Here is a 21,124-nt window from a genome sequence, read left to right on the forward strand (position 1 = left end):
TGGTTAGTAAGGGATATTTTATCAACTGAAAAAGCCTTAGAAGACGTCGACCAAAAAATCTCAAGTCAACGTTGGCTAAAAATAGACTTGGTCAATGTTGTTCGAAAAGACCCTAGCCGACATCAGCCAAACAAACCCTAGCCGGTGTCAGCCAAAAACCCCTAACTAACGTTGGTAAAAAACCTAGGCAACATCGACTAAAAAATAGACTCAACTAACATTAACCAAAAAATAGCCCCAACTAACGTCAGCTGATAAATATTCCCGACATATTTTGATAAAATAAACTTTGTTTGATGTTGATCGAAAAATAGTCTTGGTTGATGTCGCTTTAAAAACACCAATGATTGTGGTCAGTCAAAACAATCTTAGTTAAAATTATCAATATTTTATATTTTTAAATTATTAAACACTGAAAAATATTTTTTAATTAATATTTCAAAATTAAATTGTGTTTGTTTTTTATAAAGTTTAATATTGAAATTTCATCTATTTAAAATATAAAATTGAAAATTTTATAGTAAATGAAATTTGAGACCCACCAAAATTAATAGTGTCTAATAAATTCCAATCAATTATTAAGCTTAGAAAAAAAATGTCAAAAGAGTATTTTTTTTTCTTTTTATTAAAGAAGAATATTATTAAAGTTTTTCTTATAATTGAGTTTTATAGATAAAAGTAAAATAAATATTTATTATTTGACCCCTATCATAAGTTCAATGTGAGTAATACTTGAAATAACAATCCATAAAATAAACACCAATATTCACTCCCGATCTATAAATATTCGAATCTAGATGGTAACCTTAGTTTAATATCAGATCACGCTCCAGTTGTAAATAAAATGAATCTCGACTACCCCGCTGACAATCTATACTCAAAAATTTAGATCTATTCGGATGCAAATTTCCAATTAGGATACGATAAGATAAATAATATGCAAGTGTGTTTGTTGTTATAGCTGTCCATATACATTTATGCATTCACAATTACTTTTTAAAATCCCTTTTATTTACAAAAAAAACATTTTTTAAAAATTCCAAAAACAATGTTTTTAATAAAGGAAGTCTACCTCTTTTTTTGTTTCCTTCTAGGTAAAATTGTGATCCAAATCAAAGGGTTTTTCTCTCTGTATCACACTATTACTCTATACCCACGTCGTGACAAAAAAAACAAAGCATCAATCAAATTAAATTCTAGCTTGGTGTGTTTTTGAAGGATTAATTCAGAACCTCTCACACAATTCTGATCTTTAATCCAATCTCAAACACCCTTATGAATCATTCGCCAACCACAAACTCGAAGATTGTGCTCGAGATGTTGACATCTAGGTATGTTACAACTATTGATTTCCTTCACTATTTTGTTTGTTCATGTGTGAAACATTCGTACCGTGTATTACTATTGTACTTACATACGCAATTTGAGATATGATTAAAGAAATCTTATCTTTTTAACCAAGTATGGTATGGGCAAGAACTTTTTGTTGTTGTTGCATTATGGGTAAGGATTAATAGTTGAATACCATGTGCATATAGATGAATAGATCCATAAATGAACCCAACCAAAAAGAAATGTTTTTTAAAAAAAAAAATCTGATTCCCAAATACTTCATACCCAGACAACTCAAAATGTGGAATATATTTTTCATATATTACCAAATGCTCGTTAAATTATTTAACTTCTTTACCTGGTTTCTATGATGAGAAATACTTATCCGTAAAGGGTTAACACGAAGTTGTACAAGAGAGAAAGAAGTGTGGTTTCTCAAGGTTTTTATGTTTAGTAATTATAAACATACACTATTTTTCTTTTTCTTTTTTGCATGTGATTGTAAAGGAGTATTTGGGTCAATTCCTGAGTTTCCTATTTCATTTTTAGATGTTTTCCTATCGCATTGCTTAAGGTGTGTTTGAATTTCCGTTTTACTTCCATTGAACGGACAATTATCTCATTCTGAGGCAGAAATGTACAAGAAAAAGGAAGAGTTGATTGACGTTCTGTCCAATTCAACGGATATGCAAACACAATTATATATATATATATATATATATATATATATATATATATATATATATTTTTTTTTTTTTTTTCCACCTTTTTATTTCTTCCTATCTCTGTTGTCTTCCACTTCAAATTTACTCCAAAATGAGATGAACATTTATATTGTTCCCTTTATGTTTACTAATTAATCTTCTGATTTTTGTCACAGGCCAATTTTTATCTTCTGTATAAATCCGTATGTTTGTTTTGGGTAATAAATAGCAATGCTCTTCTATGATTACATGAGGATCACATGTTCAAATTCAAGAAACAATCTCTCTTATAATATGAATAAGACAATATACATCTGTGTTCCTAGACTTAACAAGTAAAAATATCGTGTACTTGATCGTTCTTTTTTTAATAGTTACTTAGAAATTTATTTGTCAATAGATTATTTTTTTAATTAATGTAATTATGAAGGTTGGTTTCTAGGTGAAATTCTAAGATATCTTTCGATTTCTTAGACTGGTTATGTTATTAGTCTTCAATCAAGACTTAATCACACATAAAACTTTTTATGTTGAAAACATGTTGGGGGAAAATCAAACTTAAATATTTTTTATGAACTCAAAAATATGTTGTCAATTAAGTTAATCATTATTAATTGAACTCTAGTACATTCATCTCTTCATCTTGATTTGCTTTTAACATTCATGGGTCCATCAGATCTGTTTTTTGTAATATGCTTCTCAGCTTTTGCTATCCTTCTTTGCATACTGAAGACCACGAACTAACATCGAACATAACTTGCCAAAATCCAATTATGTAGACACGCACGTGACGTCTAACAGTCCAATTTCCTTTCTCAACACGAAAATTGACCAGAAAAATAAATATATATTTTGGTCACATAATTTTGCCTTTAAAAACTTGTTCCTTCCCTCTTTCTATTGATGAAAAGCACTATAGTACTCTTAGAAATCTCCTCTGCCTCTTCTCTCTCTATATGACACCCTCGCCTTTTCCCTTTTTCTCTAATTCCCATGCTTGCTTCCTCTGCTCTCAAAAGCTCTAAACCCATTAAAATGTTAGTGGTTAGTACATATTTTCATGTGTGTATACATTATTGTTATATTGCTATTATTATTATAATAACATGATGAATCTAAGGCCAATCATATGTAACACTTTTCCTGCAGAACTAAAAATAGAATTGGAGCTTCAAGTTGAGAAGCAAGCATGCCTTTGGAGGACTTCTACAAGATATTTGGTGCCACCAGTAAGTTCTAACCATTATTGTTACAAGTTTCATGCACCTTTTCCTCACATCATTACATGAAACACAGAAAACCAAATGTATGAAAACGACAGAAAGAGAGTAATTCATTTTACTAGTATTCAAGTTCAAACATAGAGAAATTATTTAAAGCAAAAGTAGTTTTCAAGTTCTTGTTATCACGGAATGCATTTTGTGTGAGCATTTTACTTCACATATTTTATTCCAATTGTGTTTTTGTTCTTCACTTGTCTGAATGACTACTCCTTGTTCCCTCCAATGTTTTGAAGGATCTTTCTTTGAGTTATAAGAGATTTTAAGATTTGATAAAACAGAGAGGATGTGATGTGTGTGTGAGTTTGGGAGAGGGGAGATAGCTAACGCTTTGAAGGAATTACATGTTACTGATGCATAATATGCAAATATGTAGTTTTTTTATATAAAAAAAAATAGAAATGCTAGCAACACAATAATGTGTTCAAATTCATATATGACATAATAAATGTCATCATTAACTTAAAGAATGTTATAGAGTATATTACTGACATTCTAACTTTTTCAATGATCACTCTCAAAAATAAAAACATATAGAAACCAGATAATTTCATAGATCTATATCTAATTCACTATGCCATTCCAAGATTGATTCTAAATAGGAATCAAGTTGTTATTAAACAGAGATAGTCAACATTTTGCATGTCCATCATGTAGCATCTAAGCATCACTTAACAACATTGGTGAGTATTTTATGTAAGTATCATTTATGCTTTTCTTTTTTATGTTAGTAATGTTCTTTATATATATACAGATATTTAGTGATAAAATTATTTTTGTATGAGAATGAAAAACGTGAATCTAAGCCATGTAATAATATATGGATGATCAAATTTAAAATCACATTGTTACTTAAGAAATATATAAAATTATATATTTTAATCTCAATATAATTATTTTACAACAAAAAAAAAACATATTTCACTCTAAACTTTGGTTTGGTAGGAGGGAGATAGGGTGAATGAGAGGTGAAATTGTGTGGAACACACACTTTCTACCTTCTATTTTAATTCAATTTTTTTTTATCTTTTTTATTTTCATCATTTCTACCCAAGGTAACATAAACGTCTCTTCACTACACGTAGAGACTTCATTTGTTTAAGCTGTGATTTTCTGACGTATATGTACAATGTACTAGAAGTAACTTTTGCTTGTAATTAAAATAATAATTTTCAACAATTATAAACCTAGCTAAGCTGTTGTTATCTTACGTATCCAAAGTGAAGTGCAACACTTATATAATATTCTTAGGATTATGAATTATTAAACTCATGTCTTCCACTGAAGTGCTTTCCTAGTAGGTTCCACATACTAGAAATTGATTGGTTTGATATTGAAGTGACGAACCACATGTTGTAGCTGTCAGCGACGATGTTGTCTTCGTATATATAGGGTGAATTCATTGATCTATGTCCTCAAATAATTTCCACCGCTTTCCACTAATATAATTTTCCACATGGTGGCCTTATCTTGTTCAAAAAATCAAATTTTCATTTTTCCATTACGTACCTTGGAAGGTGGGAAGTAAACAACACCTAAACAATTGGATTTTGACCTTACAAAAGTTAGGTAGAGAATTCAAAAGAGTTTCTTATGCTATTTTTACTTAAAATCAGAAATTTCAAATAGTAATTAATTAACACCAACTTTTAATATTGATTTTTGTTATATGAATTATTAAAATAAAAATAATTTTCATTTAAAATTATTCCTAATAGTTACAGCCTCAAGCCTCTAGGCTTGAATGTTTTTTGTCCATTTCAATTTGTGTTTTCGAGGAGACAATGATACAAACATCCTTTGATTTATTTCGTTTGTGGACAAAAAAAATAATATATTTTGTTTGTTTGTACATTCTGTGTGCGGTAGGCATTTTGCCAACTGTGTGCACTGAGCGGTGATTCCAAAGCTATCTCATTATTTATTTATTGTAAAAATTGGTGATGGTCAAATTTTAACTTACTTAATTAATGTTGTAAAAAAACCTAGTTAATTAATGACTAAGGGACAACGATGACTTAAAGGATATAGGACATAAATTAATTAAGATTAAGAAGCGGACAAAGTCTGTTTCACAATCATTACTGCGTAATTTCGTACGAGTGCTTTAATTTGACAGAAACAGTTTAAAATGATATTAAAATTATATATTTTCTTTAGATAATTAAAAATGATACTCAGAGTGGATACAGTGGGCACTCTTGCAGACCTAGTCTAAATTAATTAAAAATGACTATTACCGGCTATAAAAGTCTAGTCTTCTGAATTTTTAAATGAACAATGATAAATAGACTTTGTTTTTATCGAATAACATTTATTATTTTTTTTTCCTCTTATCACATCATATAATTTATAATACTCCTCTTGAAATTGAAATATTAAAAAAAAAAATCACACATATTAACAAATTAGTTAACAATATTTAATTTTTTATAGACTCAATAAAAATAGTTAATTTATTTCCTAAAATACTTTTTACATTAATTACATAGGACAAAAGAAAAGAAGATAATTGAAAATAAAATTTTAATCAAATAAAAGATATTTTAAAAATACTATTATTAATTAGGAGAAGATTAATTAAAATTTATTTATATTTTAATTCAACATACATTAATTTTTTTTACTTATATTTCAGTTGAGAGAGAATACCGATTAGTATATTTTATTTTCTTTTATTTTACTCTCTACATATAATATATTCGATATCCATAAAAAAAAAATTTTCAAATAACAATAAATTTATTTAAGTTTTGATTACAATTAAAAATTTCATACATATAAGTAGAGTTGAGTATTTTTTTTATTCTTGCTCTTTTTTTTTTCTTTAAGTAGAGGTGAGGATATGAAGTTATGCTCAAAGACATTCTTGTTTAACTTGTAGACCAAAGTAGGCTAGGGTCGATTAAAATAATGTTCAAGTTGGATTTATTTGGTTTGGTATGTTTAATTTATGAGTATAATCATGCATAGCTAAGTATTGTTGTTTATCTAAGAAATATTAGAATTAAGGCCACTTTCAAATAAGTTTCACAAAGAGTTATATCAATATATTATTTGTATAATATTTTAATTATAATTTTAAAATATTATACTATTTTACTTTACTCTGTCACATCAATTGTTTTGTCACGCATTTTATGCGTGTTATATATATATATATATATATATATATATATATATATATATATATATATAGTTTTCCTTAATTTTCCAAATACATAAACAAATCGAACAAAGATGAGAATGACACATACAATGCATTTTAGTCTAAAAAATTCCCTATGTTTCAAAGGCATCGTAAATTTAAACTTCTCATATGTAACGTTTGTGTTACAATTTGACGAGAATATTTAGTACCTTCATGCATGATAAAGAATTCAATTTGAGTTGTTAGTGGGTGTTTTGTTTGATTTATCTTGAAGAAATAATCACTTATTTTTATTAGCTTTATAGTAAAAAAAATTAAAAAAATAAGTAATTATGTTTTCCAAGCAAGAGTTAGTTAGTTATCAATACATACACTTAATAACGATGTTCGTAACTCTTAGCTCATAACTTATCTATTTTCTAAGAGTATTGTAGATTATGGTTATGTTTGGATAATTTTGTCGTTAATAAATACAAAAAATACCTCCTATAAAAAGGTAAAATGAATTTTTGTTTTGTTGCACAAAATCAAATTATGCACTCCAATTTTTGTCAAAGCTCTCTAGTTTAACTTCTCCAAAAGTTTATTTTTTCTTATGCATAAATTAATTTTAACCTATAGAAAAAAATTCAATATATTTTATCTTTTTATTTTTATCTCTTAGAAATACTTGTAGATAAGTTAATCGACCTCTTTGATCGATATTCGGTTACTAATTAATATGCTTGATACTATTAGGATGATTGCTTTGTAGTTGGTAGCTTAGCTTCCAATTTATTGACCTATAAATATTTTCCATTGAGGAGAGGTTTCTTTTTCGACGCTATTGAGAGGAGTTGTATCTTGCGCAAGTTTATAACAATGTTAGCATTAACAGTGTTTTGCATTTATTTTTTCATGTGCAATCTCAATTTTAATTTGTCCATTTAACTAGGATAGGATTCAAAGTTTAGTCTGGGTTCAGTTTAGCATTAAACATTAAGTTTTGATAATATGATACTATATGGCATGTATCTTTATGACATTGACATCAATGATCGTTTGACTTTGACAGAGTTCAAAAGTCTGTTTTGGACTTCATGGCAGCCCTTAGAATCAACATGCTTGTTGGAGCATATTATTTTACCTGTGGAACTTGGTTTCTTAGTGATCTTGTTATTCCAACTCCTAAGAAAATATGTGAGCCAGTTCAGCAAGCAAACCAAGGTCCCAGATGGTGCCACAAAAATGATGCATCCAACTGCAATCAAATTTGGTTTTGCATACAAACTCACCTTTGTTTGCACCACATTGTTGTTGGTTGTTCATTCATCACAGCTATTGCTGATGCTCAATAATGAGACTCAATGCACCTCAAAACTTCAGGCCTTCACATCAGAGATAGTTCAAGTGCTATCATGGTCAATTAGTCTTATAGCAATATGGAAGATATCAAAATCACACACATATTTCCCTTGGATTCTGAGGGCTTGGTGGCTTTGCAGTTTCATTTTGTGTATCATAACCACAGCCCTTCATGCCCATTTCAGTGTCATCAACAATGGTCAGATTGGTTTAAGAGAATGTGCAGATTTCCTTGGTTTGCTTGCTTCGACATGCCTTTTGGTTATTTCCACAAGAGGGAAGACAGGCACTGTCCTTCTTGCCACAAATGGTGCATCTGAACCACTTCTTGGAGAGAAAGCTGAGAGGCATTCAGAGTGTCTAAAGGAATCTCCATATGGAAAAGCCACACTTCTCCAACTAATAAATTTCTCTTGGCTCAACCCCTTGTTTGCAGTAGGGTATAAGAAACCCCTTGAGCAGAATGACATTCCTGATGTTGACATCAATGACTCTGCTGAGTTTCTAACATGCTCCTTTGATGAGAGCCTTAGGCAAGTCAAAGAGAAAGATGGCACTGCTAATCCATCTATCTACAAGTCAATCTACTTGTTTGCTAGGAAGAAAGCGGCAATCAATGCATTGTTTGCAGTGGTAAATGCTTCAGCATCATATGTTGGTCCATACTTGATAACTGACTTTGTGGATTTCCTAGGAGAAAAGGGATCGCGCGGCTTGAAGAGCGGATACCTTCTGTCACTGGCTTTTCTGTGTGCCAAAATGGTTGAGACCATAGCTCAGAGGCAATGGATTTTCGGTGCCAGACAATTAGGCCTTCGCCTTAGAGCGGCATTGATATCGCATATATATCAGAAGGGCTTACATCTTTCAAGTAGATCGCGGCAAAGTCACACGGGCGGTGAGATAATGAATTACATGAGTGTAGATGTGCAGAGAATCACAGATTTTGTTTGGTATGTGAATGTGATATGGATGCTGCCTATTCAAATTTCTTTGGCAGTGTTCATTTTGCATACAAATCTAGGACTAGGTTCATTGGCTGCATTAGCTGCTACATTGGCAGTGATGACTTTGAACATTCCTCTTACAAAGATACAGAAAAGATACCAAGCCAAGATCATGGACGCCAAGGACAACAGGATGAAAGCCACTTCAGAAATCCTCAGAAACATGAGGACTTTGAAACTTCAAGCATGGGACAGACAATTTTCTCAAAGGATAGAAGCACTTAGGCAGATAGAGTACAATTGGTTAATGAAGTCATTGAGGCAAGCAGCATTTTCTGCTTTCATCTTTTGGGGGTCACCTACATTCATTTCTGTGATAACTTTTTGGGCATGCATGTTCATGGGGATTGAACTGACAGCAGGAAGGGTCTTGTCTGCATTTGCCACGTTCCGAATGTTGCAGGATCCTATATTTAGCCTGCCTGACTTGCTCAATGCCATTGCTCAAGGAAAAGTTTCAGTCGATAGGATCGCTTCCTTCCTCCGCGAGGAAGAAATCCAGCATGATGTCATTGAAAATGTTGCAAAGGACAAAACAGAATTTGACATAGTTATTGAGAAAGGGAGATTCAGCTGGGATCCTGAATCAAAAACTCCAACCATTGATGAAATAGAGTTGAAAGTTAAGAGGGGAATGAAGGTAGCAGTTTGTGGATCTGTAGGTTCAGGAAAGTCTAGTTTGCTATCAGGCCTTTTGGGAGAAATATATAAACAATCTGGGACTGTGAAGATCAGTGGAACAAAGGCTTACGTGCCACAATCAGCATGGATACTGACTGGAAACATAAAGGACAACATTACCTTTGGAAAAGAGTACAATGGTGATAAGTATGAGAAGACTATTGAGGCATGTGCATTGAAAAAGGACTTTGAGCTATTCTCATGTGGTGACATGACAGAGATTGGAGAGAGAGGGATTAACATGAGTGGGGGACAGAAGCAAAGGATACAGATTGCTAGAGCAGTTTACCAGGATGCTGACATTTACCTTTTTGATGACCCTTTCAGTGCTGTTGATGCTCACACTGGCACCCACCTCTTTAAGGTTAGTTAGATTTTCTTTATGCTTCAAATATGCAGATGTTTCATGGTATGAGTACCGGTTTAAGAAACAATTGCTTTACTATGTGTTCCACTTGTTTTCTGCAGGAGTGCCTTATGGGGATTCTCAAAGAGAAAACTATAATTTTTGTTACACACCAAGTTGAGTTTCTTCCAGCAGCAGACCTCATTCTGGTAAATGCAGTGTGAAAGTTTGTTTATTGCTTTCTTTCATCACTGAAGAATGAATCAAATTATGCTAGTAAGAGACATTAAAATCTGTTAAACTACTCATTGTTTAAGAGAGCTAAATGTTTGATACTAGATTTTTAATATGTATTTACTTTTTTCCATTTTTTTATCAACATGTATATATTGTAGTAATTTTAAGTAGGATTGTGATTGTGTCACATTGTCATTGTGGCTTACTATATAACAACAACTGACCCAAATGAAAACCAGGTGATGCAAAATGGAAGGATAGCACAAGCTGGAAAATTTGAAGATCTTCTAAAGCAAAATATAGGATTTGAAGTTTTAGTTGGTGCTCACAGCAAAGCTCTAGAGTCAATTATTGTGGCTGAAAATTCAAGTAGAACAAATTTAAATTCAATAGCTGAAGAAGGGGAATCTAACTTCAGCTCCAAGCCAAGTCATCAACATGTGCAAACACAGCATGACTCAGTGCAAGACAATCCTCCAGAGGGCAAAGGAAATGATGGAAAGTTGGTGCAAGAAGAGGAAAGAGAAACAGGAAGCATAGCAAAAGAAGTTTACTGGGAATATTTGACCACTGTCAAAGGGGGAATTCTGGTTCCTCTCATTCTCTTGGCACAGTCTTCATTCCAAATACTTCAGATTGCTAGTAACTATTGGATGGCTTGGGTTTGTCCCACAAGTAGTGATGCTAAGCCTATATTTGACATGAATTTCATACTACTTATTTATATGGCACTCTCAGTTGCTGGTTCATTTTGTGTTTTGCTGCGAGCCATGATGGTGTTAAATGCTGGACTTTGGACAGCACAGACACTTTTCACAAAGATGTTGCATAGTGTGCTCCGTGCCCCCATGGCATTTTTTGATTCTACACCAACTGGAAGAATATTGAACAGGGTAAGCATTCATATCGATTCTATTTATGTTTATTATTACTATCACAACAGTATTTCTTAACACACCCAAACTGACCATAAAAGGATTATAATATGTTGGAGACCATAGAAGTCCCACATTCACCAGAACAAAGAGAACTAAAAAGTTGAGGGTGCTTGAGACATTTTAGACTCAAGCACTCACAACTTATATACATTTTTTCTTCATTTGCACCAGTGTGGGACTTGTATATTCTCCAACACAATGAAATGGACTAATGATTTTCATTGTAAAGTGCCAAAAAGTAATGCAATAGTTCATCCATGGTTATCTGGATGTGTATTGTTTTATACTTTAAAACAATTGGATGTCTCTTTGGATCTTCCTTGAAGTGTTATTTTTACAATGATTCCAACACTTGAAAACTTTTATTTCAGGCTTCCACAGATCAAAGTGTGCTAGACTTGGAAATGGCAAACAGAATAGGATGGTGTGCTTTCTCAATAATACAGATTCTAGGCACTATTGCAGTGATGTGTCAGGTGGCATGGCAAGTATTTGTCATCTTCATTCCAGTAACTGCAGTCTGCATATGGTACCAAGTATGTGATCCTTTTTCCTTGATCTATGACAGGACAGAAAAAAGTGAGATACATTCTAGTTTCAAAATTTATACAAGATATAATACGATTTCTCAAGTTTATCATATAAACAAGGAAAGTCATATCAGTAATGCAACAAAGTTAAAACTTAGACATTGGAATTGGATGTTAAAAACTATGTGAAGTATATATTTAAATTTTAAATTTAACATTTAAAACAGAATAAGGAAGTGATAGTACTCATCTTAAACTACTAGACAGAAAAAGACTATGAAATTAGTCTCTCCTCACTGTCGCATTCTAACAGAAGTCGAATGATGTTTATTTCAGCGATATTATACGCCAACAGCAAGAGAACTGGCTCGCTTAGCACAGATACAAATCACTCCAATTCTCCACCATTTTTCAGAATCATTAGCAGGAGCAGCATCAATACGAGCTTTCGATCAGGAAGGCCGTTTCATATACACAAATCTTCTCCTTGTGGATGGCTTCTCAAGGCCATGGTTTCATAATGTGTCTGCAATGGAATGGCTTTCTTTCAGATTGAATTTACTTTCAAATTTTGTTTTTGCCTTCTCACTAGTCATGCTAGTGAGCCTCCCTGAAGGAATAATCAATCCAAGTAAGAATTAAGTCTTTATTTGGAAACAAATATAAATCAGAAGCATTCATGTTTCACTAAAACATACAAAGTTATAATCAGATAGTGCACTTCTCGTCAATTAAGGATTAAATTTTTCTGCATTGGATTTGTTGCAGGTATTGCTGGGTTGGCAGTAACATATGGGATCAATCTGAATGTGTTGCAAGCTTCAGTTATATGGAACATATGCAATGCAGAAAACAAGATGATATCAGTTGAAAGGATCCTTCAATATACAAATATAACAAGTGAAGCACCTCTTGTGATTGAAGACAGCAGACCACCTAGCAACTGGCCAGAAACTGGAACAATATGTTTCAAAAATTTGCAGGTTCAAGATAGCAACAATTTAGGACATATGAACATACATGTTACTATATGAATGTTCATTCATATAAGGAATATGTTATTATACGTATAAACATAGATGCATACATAACATGTGAGTTTAATTTCTATGCACTGCTGGTGTAAAAGTTTTACAGTGTCAACCAATCAGAAATCATAATATATTTATATGTAGAAACATACATGTATTCAATAACATGAGTTATGCATTATAGGTGTAAAAAGTTTTATACTATCAACCAATCAAAAATCATGATAGATATGACTTTTAAGATAATTATTATAAAAGTCAATAAACTTATTATACCAGACAATTTTTTATTGGATGACAGCCTAAAATAATTTATATTGTCAGTTCATTGACTATTTCCTCATAACATATTTCTTTCAATTACAATTTTCATTTTGTGTCCATAAGTTTTTCCTTATATTCTACTACGTAAAAAATGTGCGCAGATACGTTATGCTGAACATCTGCCATCTGTGTTGAAAAACATCACTTGCACATTTCCTGGAAGGAAGAAAGTTGGTGTTGTAGGGCGTACCGGGAGTGGAAAATCAACTCTCATACAGGCCATTTTCAGGATTGTTGAACCAAGAGAAGGAAGCATTATAATTGACAATGTGGACATATGCAAGATAGGTCTCCATGACTTAAGGTCAAGGCTTAGCATTATTCCACAAGACCCTGCCTTGTTTGAAGGCACTGTTAGAGGAAACCTGGACCCATTGCAGCAATACTCTGACATTGAAGTGTGGGAGGTAAATAATTTAATCAAACAGTTAGATCAAGGACATGAAAATGGAAGCCAATGTGTCTCTATCATTATGAGCAAAGTTAAAAATATCTACTCATCAAAGAGTAACCAGAAAAAAATATTCACTGATTGCATACAATACAATTTCATTAAAAAAAAAAAAAAAAAAAAAGGCTCTCTTACGATTAAAGAAAGGTCAAATTAAAAAATTGTGTTTCTACACTTGACACTGTTGTTTATTTTTTTCCCTATATATAAAAACCTACATTTTAGTCCTGCATGAAAAAAAAAAACACACAAATCAGTTCTCACCATTTGCTGATGATGGTGTAAGAAGAGTTTTTTTCATGTACGATCTAAAGCTAAAATGGTGTGTTTTAGGGACTAAATGTAGATTCTTTTTCATATAAGGCCAAAATGAAGTGTGAAATGTTTTCTCAAAGATTATCATCATTTACCAATGACTTTCATTTTCAGGCTCTAGATAAATGTCAGCTAGGTCACCTAGTAAGGGCCAAGGAAGAGAAGTTGGAATTCCCAGGTTAAATTCATCATCTTTGAACTTGCATAGTTTGATCATGCTTGTGGTACTAGTAATCATTACTAAACTGACTAGAATGCTTTTTCTCAGTGGTTGAAAATGGTGATAACTGGAGTGTGGGCCAAAGGCAATTATTTTGCCTTGGAAGAGCCCTGCTGAAGAGAAGCAGCATATTAGTACTAGATGAAGCAACAGCCTCAGTGGATTCTGCAACTGATGGGGTGATACAGAACATCATAAGCCAAGAGTTCAAAGATAGGACTGTTGTCACAATAGCTCATAGAATCCACACAGTTATTGATAGCGATTTGGTTTTGGTGCTCAGTGATGGTACGTGTTTCTGTCTATCTATCTGTCTGTCTGTATGTATGACATTCATGAATACTTCACATCCAAATAAAGTCACAAACACATCATGCACACAGACACAATGACAAAAATGTAAACATGATAATGGAAGTAAAATATATATATGTTAAGACTGCCAAGAGAGTTTCTTAATGCAATCTTATGTTACAGGAAGAGTTGCTGAGTATGATGAACCATCAAAGTTACTAGAGAAAGAAGATTCCTTCTTCTTTAAACTTATAAAGGAGTATTCTGGAAGATCACATAACTTCAGCAACTTGGCAACTCAACATGTCCAAAGCAGGGAGCAATTATAGGACTTTATGGATATTAACTAATATATTGGAGAGGAACTTTGTGACACCCTCTACCCCACACATATATGTACTAATAATAAAAGGAATAGGAATGCGGAATTAATTAAAAGTTTTAAAACACATTTAAATAAAAGCATTTCAAAAAGGGTAAAAGATTCACATTTACTTTTCTAACATCATAATAGAACTTGTTCAAATAAATAATAAAATCATCTCGATCATACCCGGTTCGGCCTGGCCGATCGGACCAGTCCAACCGGGACTAGTTTCACTATTGGATCGCTCATGCATGTGACCCGGGATGGCCCGGCCAAGCCCGGCCAATTTTGTGAAAACCCGGTGACCCGGCTGGTTTTAAAAACCCAGACTGGGTTGTGCACATTAAAAAAATAATGGGAGTGCAGAAAACAATAATGGGGGTGCTTAAAGTTTATTCACACTCTTTTTGTTTATTAGGAAATTGGGCTTCTAGGCTCATTTTGTTTACGAAAATTGGACTTGTGTTTTAATTTAGGTTGTTGTTATTTATACTTTTTTATTACTAATACACTTCACTTGTGTTATCAACTTTAATACTTCAATTGTTATTTTAGATTTTGGAGTATGAAATTATGAATGGACTTTTCTTAATCAAACAATGTTAGTTATATACTTATATATAATATATATACATATATAATTTTAAATTTTTTAATATAGATCGGATCAAATCGGACCAATTACTGTCCCACCGGTTGTACCACTGACTCACTACCTTGATCGGGTCAATGACCGGACCGGGTTTTACAACTATGATCTCGGCTCAAAATAAGGTCATCCATTCTGAATGAAGAGAAGTCAAACTAATAGCGAAAAATATAAAACTATACTATTCATGGAATAGTAACATATGAAATAAAACCTCATGCACTGTTTATAAGAGCATTTTCCTGGCAAAGGCTAAGTCTCTCCATCTCCAGCATGAAACTTATCATATATTGGCTCACCTGAAACAAAATGGCATTCAGCCAAAACACGAACACACATCGGGAATGAGTTATCACATTCGTATATAATAAAACACTAGAGCATGCGAAATATATAATACTTGGTGGTGAAACATCACTTAACAAAATCACACACATTATTCACACTTATTCAAGTTCACGCACTCTAAAAAATAACACCAAAACCTCAATTGTTAGCTCAATGAAAATCAAACACAAACGTTATGCAACAGATACACTAGACTCAAGCTTACATGCAATGTGATACCATTTTCAGTGAAAAATCTCGTCGGACGCCTAGAAGTACATGACAAGACCAGTCAATGTCACTCTGTTTTTTGCGAGAATGTTACAACCATGTAGGATCGGCATAAGCTTAAAGGAGCACTCTAACCGAGTGTATTTACCCCCAAGGCCTAAACTTCGAGGAGTCCATAAGAGTCTCTCCCTCCTGATTTAGGTTTAACCTAGAAAGCATTTTAACGCACAGACTCTACCTATAAATTATGCAATACACACAACTACTCAATTGTTTTCAAAATCTCAATTATTTTCAAAATTGTTTTAACTCGTCGCATCTCTAGTGATTAAACTTGTCAGGTTCCCACAATAGAGCCCATTACAAAACTCATCGTTCATGAACTCGTCGCTCTTAAAGGATCTTATAGTTGTGTGTTTGCATAGTTCATAACTAACAATTCAATACATACAATATCTCAATACATGAATCTCACAATCCACCACATACTTCACTTATACTCATATATCATATTATACATTCATAGCAATGTTTACAAGACACAACCCATATACATATACATCGACTCGAATAATTTTCAAAATCATATCATAGCAACACTATATCATCCTCAATGTTAATTAATTAATAACAATATAAACTCAATGTAGTACAAACACATTAACCAAATCAAAACAGTAAGTATAAAACACTGATATGCACCCCTAAGTCTCAATTAACTAACTACAAAATATACTCGACAAATAGATAAGCATGTATTATAATAATAAAATATATCTAACTTCAAAGCTTTTAAATATATTTACATGTAGCAAATATATATAACACACCACTATACAAATGCATGTAATATTATATATATATATATATATATATATATATATATATATATATATATATATATATATATATTATTTTATTTTATTTTTACCAAAGAAAATAGGTTTTACAAACTTCTTGGGACACAGGCTCCATTCAAACTATTTCAACCACAACTTCAATAAAACCACCAAGGGTATTACTTTGGACACCCAGCACCCTAGGTGAAAGGAATAAAATGTCCTTCATCCTATTAATATAAATAGGGCTACAGTAATTCCTTCGTGTTGCACTTCTTCGTGCTACAGTCATTCCGCCGCAATGCTTCTTCCTTCGTCTTGCGCTTCTTCTTCCTCGTGGTGGTCTCCTTCATTCTTCTTCTGTTTCTTTATTCTCCTTCACGCACGTCATGGTCTTCTTCATTCTCCTCGTGATCTCCTTCATTCTCCTGGTGGTTCGTGTTTCTTCCTCGTTGCGGTTCTTCTTCTTCTTTGTGGTTGTGGTTTTTCTTCTTCCTCTTGCAGTTCTTCTTCCTCCACCTTCGGCGCGGCTGTGGTTTTTCTTCTTTCTTTCTTCTTCCTCCACTTCCCGCACTGTTGTGGTTCTTCTTCTTCCTCTCCAACAAAAAAATGGCATTTTTCTGGAAAAATCTCATACGGATGGTTCATACAAATTGGCAATCCATATGACCGATACGGATTGCTGATTCGTATGAGGGTTTTTTTTGTTGAATAATTTTATTCAATTTTTTTCCTTCTAAATTTGCTTTTTTTGAAATTTTTAATTTGTCAATTATTATTTAAATTGTTTCGTAGTGTAATGTTAGTAAAATTTTATAATTTTTTCTGATTTATATGTTAAGTATTGATTTTATTTATAAAAAATATATTAGTTATTACTAAGATTAGATTAGATTGCTAAAATTAAGATTAGATTGGTGAAACAATTAATTTTTAATATTGTTATATTATATTTGTATAACTTTTTAAAAAAATCAAAACAAATATTTAAAAGATATTCAATTTGTTACTTATTCAAAATATTGAAATCATAATTAAAAATAATTTAAATTTGTTAGTTACAAAAAATATTTAACGAAAATTTGTAATAATTAAAATTTGTATAAAAATATTGAAACATAATTTTGAATTGTACAATAAATTTGTTAGTTGTAAAAATTATGAAACCAAAATTTAAAATTTAAAATTTAAAATATGATAAGATTGATAGTTTAAGATAATGATTGAAATCAAATTTAAAAATATATTTGATTTGGTAGTTATAAAAAATATCAAAACTAAAATTTAAAATTTAAAATATGATAAGATTGTTAGTTTAAGATAATGATTGAAATCAAATTTTAAAATATATTAAATTTGATAGTTATAAGAAATATGGAAACCAAAATTTAAAATATGATAAGATTGTTAGTTTAAGATAATGATTGAAATTAAATTAAAAAATATATTTGACTTGGTAGTTATGAAAAATATTGAAACCAAAATTTAAAATTTAAAATATGACAAGACTGTTAGTTTAAGATAATGATTGAAATATTAAATTTGGTAGTCATAAAAAATATTGAAACCAAAATTTGAGATTTAAATTTTTTTTATTAATCCGTATGTTTTACTTTTTTAAAAATTATTTTTTTTAGAAATTTTTTATTCATTTAATTTATTTATAAAATTTGATAATTAAACAAATTTTATATTTAATTGAATGTTGTATTTAGATGTTTATTATAATGATTAAAAATTAAATAAATATGACTTGAATGATGTATTTAGATGTTTTATAGAAATTGATAATTAAATAAATTTAATATTTTTTTACATATATAAATACTTATTAAACCTATGATTTTTATTTATAATTTATATATGAAAATAAACTAATTATTAAATAAAAAATAATCATCACAAAATTTATTATGTAATTCCTGTTGGACAAGTGTCATCTTTTTTGGAGATTTTTTTTCATCCCAACTTTCCTTTTCTTTCTTTTCAGTTTTGAATATTTTTTTTACATTTTCTCTTATAATTTTCATTTTTACTTTTTTTATTTTTCCTTCTTTTTACGTTTGCTTATATTTTTTTATTTTTTTATTTTTGTCTTTTTTAAAATATTATAATGTTTTCTATTTTTATGTTTTCTCTTTGTTTCTTTTATGTTTGTTTGTTTCTTTCTTTTATTTTACATTTTCTGTTTCTTCATAACTTATAGACTACTGTAATAACTATACTAAGACTTTCTGAATTTAATATTAATTTTATTTATTTATATTAATGATACATAAATTTATTTATTTATAATCATATTATAAATATAAATATTTATATTATGATGTCAAAAAAATTATATCAAAAATTAATTTAAATTTAACTAGTTAATATATTTCTTACAAACTAAAATTTTGCTCTATGTTTAATAATTTTATAAACGAAAATTTTAATGATTAACATATATATAATAATGTTAAGTTTTTTATATGAATATATAATAACTATATTATAATTTATTTATTTAATATGTTTTCATTACTAAATATGTTCAAATTAATTCATCAAAAATATAATAAATTAATTAAATTTATTTATGATAAAAATCACAAATATTATTTACGAACAAAAATTCTACTCATGTCAGATGAAATTATTATAGATGATAAAAAAATTTCTCTAAATATTTAATACAACTATATATCCAAGACTCAACCATATCTATTTTTACTTTGCAATCCTATAGAATCATCATATTTATATAATAGTATTATTTTCTCACATAAACAAATATATTAAATTTATCAAATATTTTTTTGCAAATATTTTTAAATTACTTCATCAATAATACCATCAATTGAATTAGTTTTTTCGTTATGACAAATACCACAAGTATGATTCACAAGAGACAATGTAGGACCATTAAGAACGAAAAATACATTTCTCTAAATATTTAATACAACTTTATATATAAGACTCAATAATACTTTTTGTTTACTTTTAAATCCTATAAAATTATTTTACTTGGAAATCATATAAAATAATTTTAAATAAATTTATCAATAAATCTTGTGCTCAAAAAAATTATTTTATGAGGTTAAAATTTTTATACTAAATAAGAATTTAAATCAAATTAGTTAATATATTTATTACAAGACAATATTTTGAATGCTTAAATTTCACATATGAATATTTTATTGATTAATATTTATATAATAATGTGAATTTAATATATATATATATATATATATATATATTGAAATTTATTTATAAATATATTTTATTACCAAATAGTTTTAAATTACTTCTTAAATAATATTATAAAGTTAGTTAGTTTTACTTGTTTTTGTTAATATAGACCACAAGTATGATTTATGAAAGATAATCATACTTAAATCAACTAGGACCATGACTTACAACAAATCTCTTTCTTCTATATTTAATATAATTATTTGCCAAAGGTTCAACAATATTTTCCTTTTTTTACTTTTAAATCTTATAAAAAAAATTACTTAGAAATCATATAAAAGAATTTTATATAATTTCATAAATAAATATTTTTTGAATAATTTTTTTTTGAGAATGAAATTTTTACACTAAAAAATAAAATAAAAACTAATTAATTAAGATATTTATTAAAAAAAATATTTTGACTGTGTTTAATAATTTCATATATGAAAATTTTGGGGAATGTAGACTATGTAATTTTTCCTTTTATCTTGAGAGACAGATTTTGGCTTGTGTGGATGACCAATTTGCGTAAATTTTTTTTTGGCAAGTGTATCATATTTGGTGTAAATATATTTGGTATGAAAATTGTACAATGTAAAAGTGTTTTACACAACTATTCCAGTTTTTTTTACTTACAGTAATCAATCACTAAGCAAAAATACATGTTCATTTAATATGTTAGTCACATATTCATATAGCATATCCTTAAATATTAAATACATTACAAAATTGTACAACACATGGTATGTATGGAAAATCTGATTTAATGCATGAAGACATCATGTGCAGTTGTCACTATAGCATTTCAACATATAATAAATCTTATAAACGTTACAAAATTCTTTCAACATTGGACACTACAACTGCAACAAAAAAATTGGACAATACATGTTCATAAATAAATAACACTAAAATATTATCACCCCTTATACAAATACACAATGCCATAGCCTAATTCTCGATTTCTCCTAATACAAAATCTATTACGTTAGATTTAGTACATGCTCACATTATGGAATTCCCTACTTAGTTCAACACGCGCACAACACATAAAAATAATGCCAAACACAGTCCTACAACACAAAGCAGAATCGATCTTTTTCTTCTCTCAACATCAAGTTTCTTTTGTAATTTATGATTTTCTTTTGATTTAATTACTCATTTAATCTCTATACTTTCTAAACTTATCCCTCAATCCCTATAATTAATAAATGAATTTTTTAGTCTTTAAAATTTATATTTTAATTCTCAAAAGGTCTATAGTTAAAAAAATTTAACTAATAAAATTAAAAAAAATTAACAGTGGAACTTTT

General features: G+C 29.9%; 1 protein-coding gene across 3 annotated transcripts; it reads left to right on the forward strand.

Moving 5' to 3' along the window:
* The first annotated feature begins 1,121 nt into the window (after window positions 1-1,121).
* On the forward strand, window positions 1,122-15,085 carry LOC114418836 (putative ABC transporter C family member 15). 3 transcript variants are annotated; one of them, XM_028384361.1, is made up of 12 exons: window positions 1,122-1,331; window positions 3,186-3,265; window positions 7,522-9,863; window positions 9,968-10,054; window positions 10,322-10,975; window positions 11,392-11,556; window positions 11,887-12,181; window positions 12,319-12,533; window positions 13,007-13,312; window positions 13,786-13,849; window positions 13,940-14,179; window positions 14,369-15,085. In XM_028384361.1, the coding sequence occupies exons 2-12, from the start codon at window positions 3,226-3,228 to the stop codon at window positions 14,512-14,514; spliced, it is 4,554 nt and encodes a 1,517-aa protein (XP_028240162.1). In that variant the 5' UTR covers window positions 1,122-1,331; window positions 3,186-3,225; the 3' UTR covers window positions 14,515-15,085. The 3 variants fall into 3 exon arrangements, with proteins under 3 accessions (XP_028240162.1, XP_028240161.1, XP_028240160.1); XM_028384360.1 differs by lacking the exon at window positions 1,122-1,331 and adding an exon at window positions 2,926-3,073; XM_028384359.1 differs by lacking the exon at window positions 1,122-1,331 and adding an exon at window positions 2,928-3,080.
* Window positions 15,086-21,124: the final 6,039 nt, after the last annotated feature.

Source organism: Glycine soja, chromosome 7 (genome assembly GCF_004193775.1).
Source record: "Glycine soja cultivar W05 chromosome 7, ASM419377v2, whole genome shotgun sequence".
Lineage (NCBI taxonomy): Eukaryota > Viridiplantae > Streptophyta > Magnoliopsida > Fabales > Fabaceae > Glycine > Glycine soja.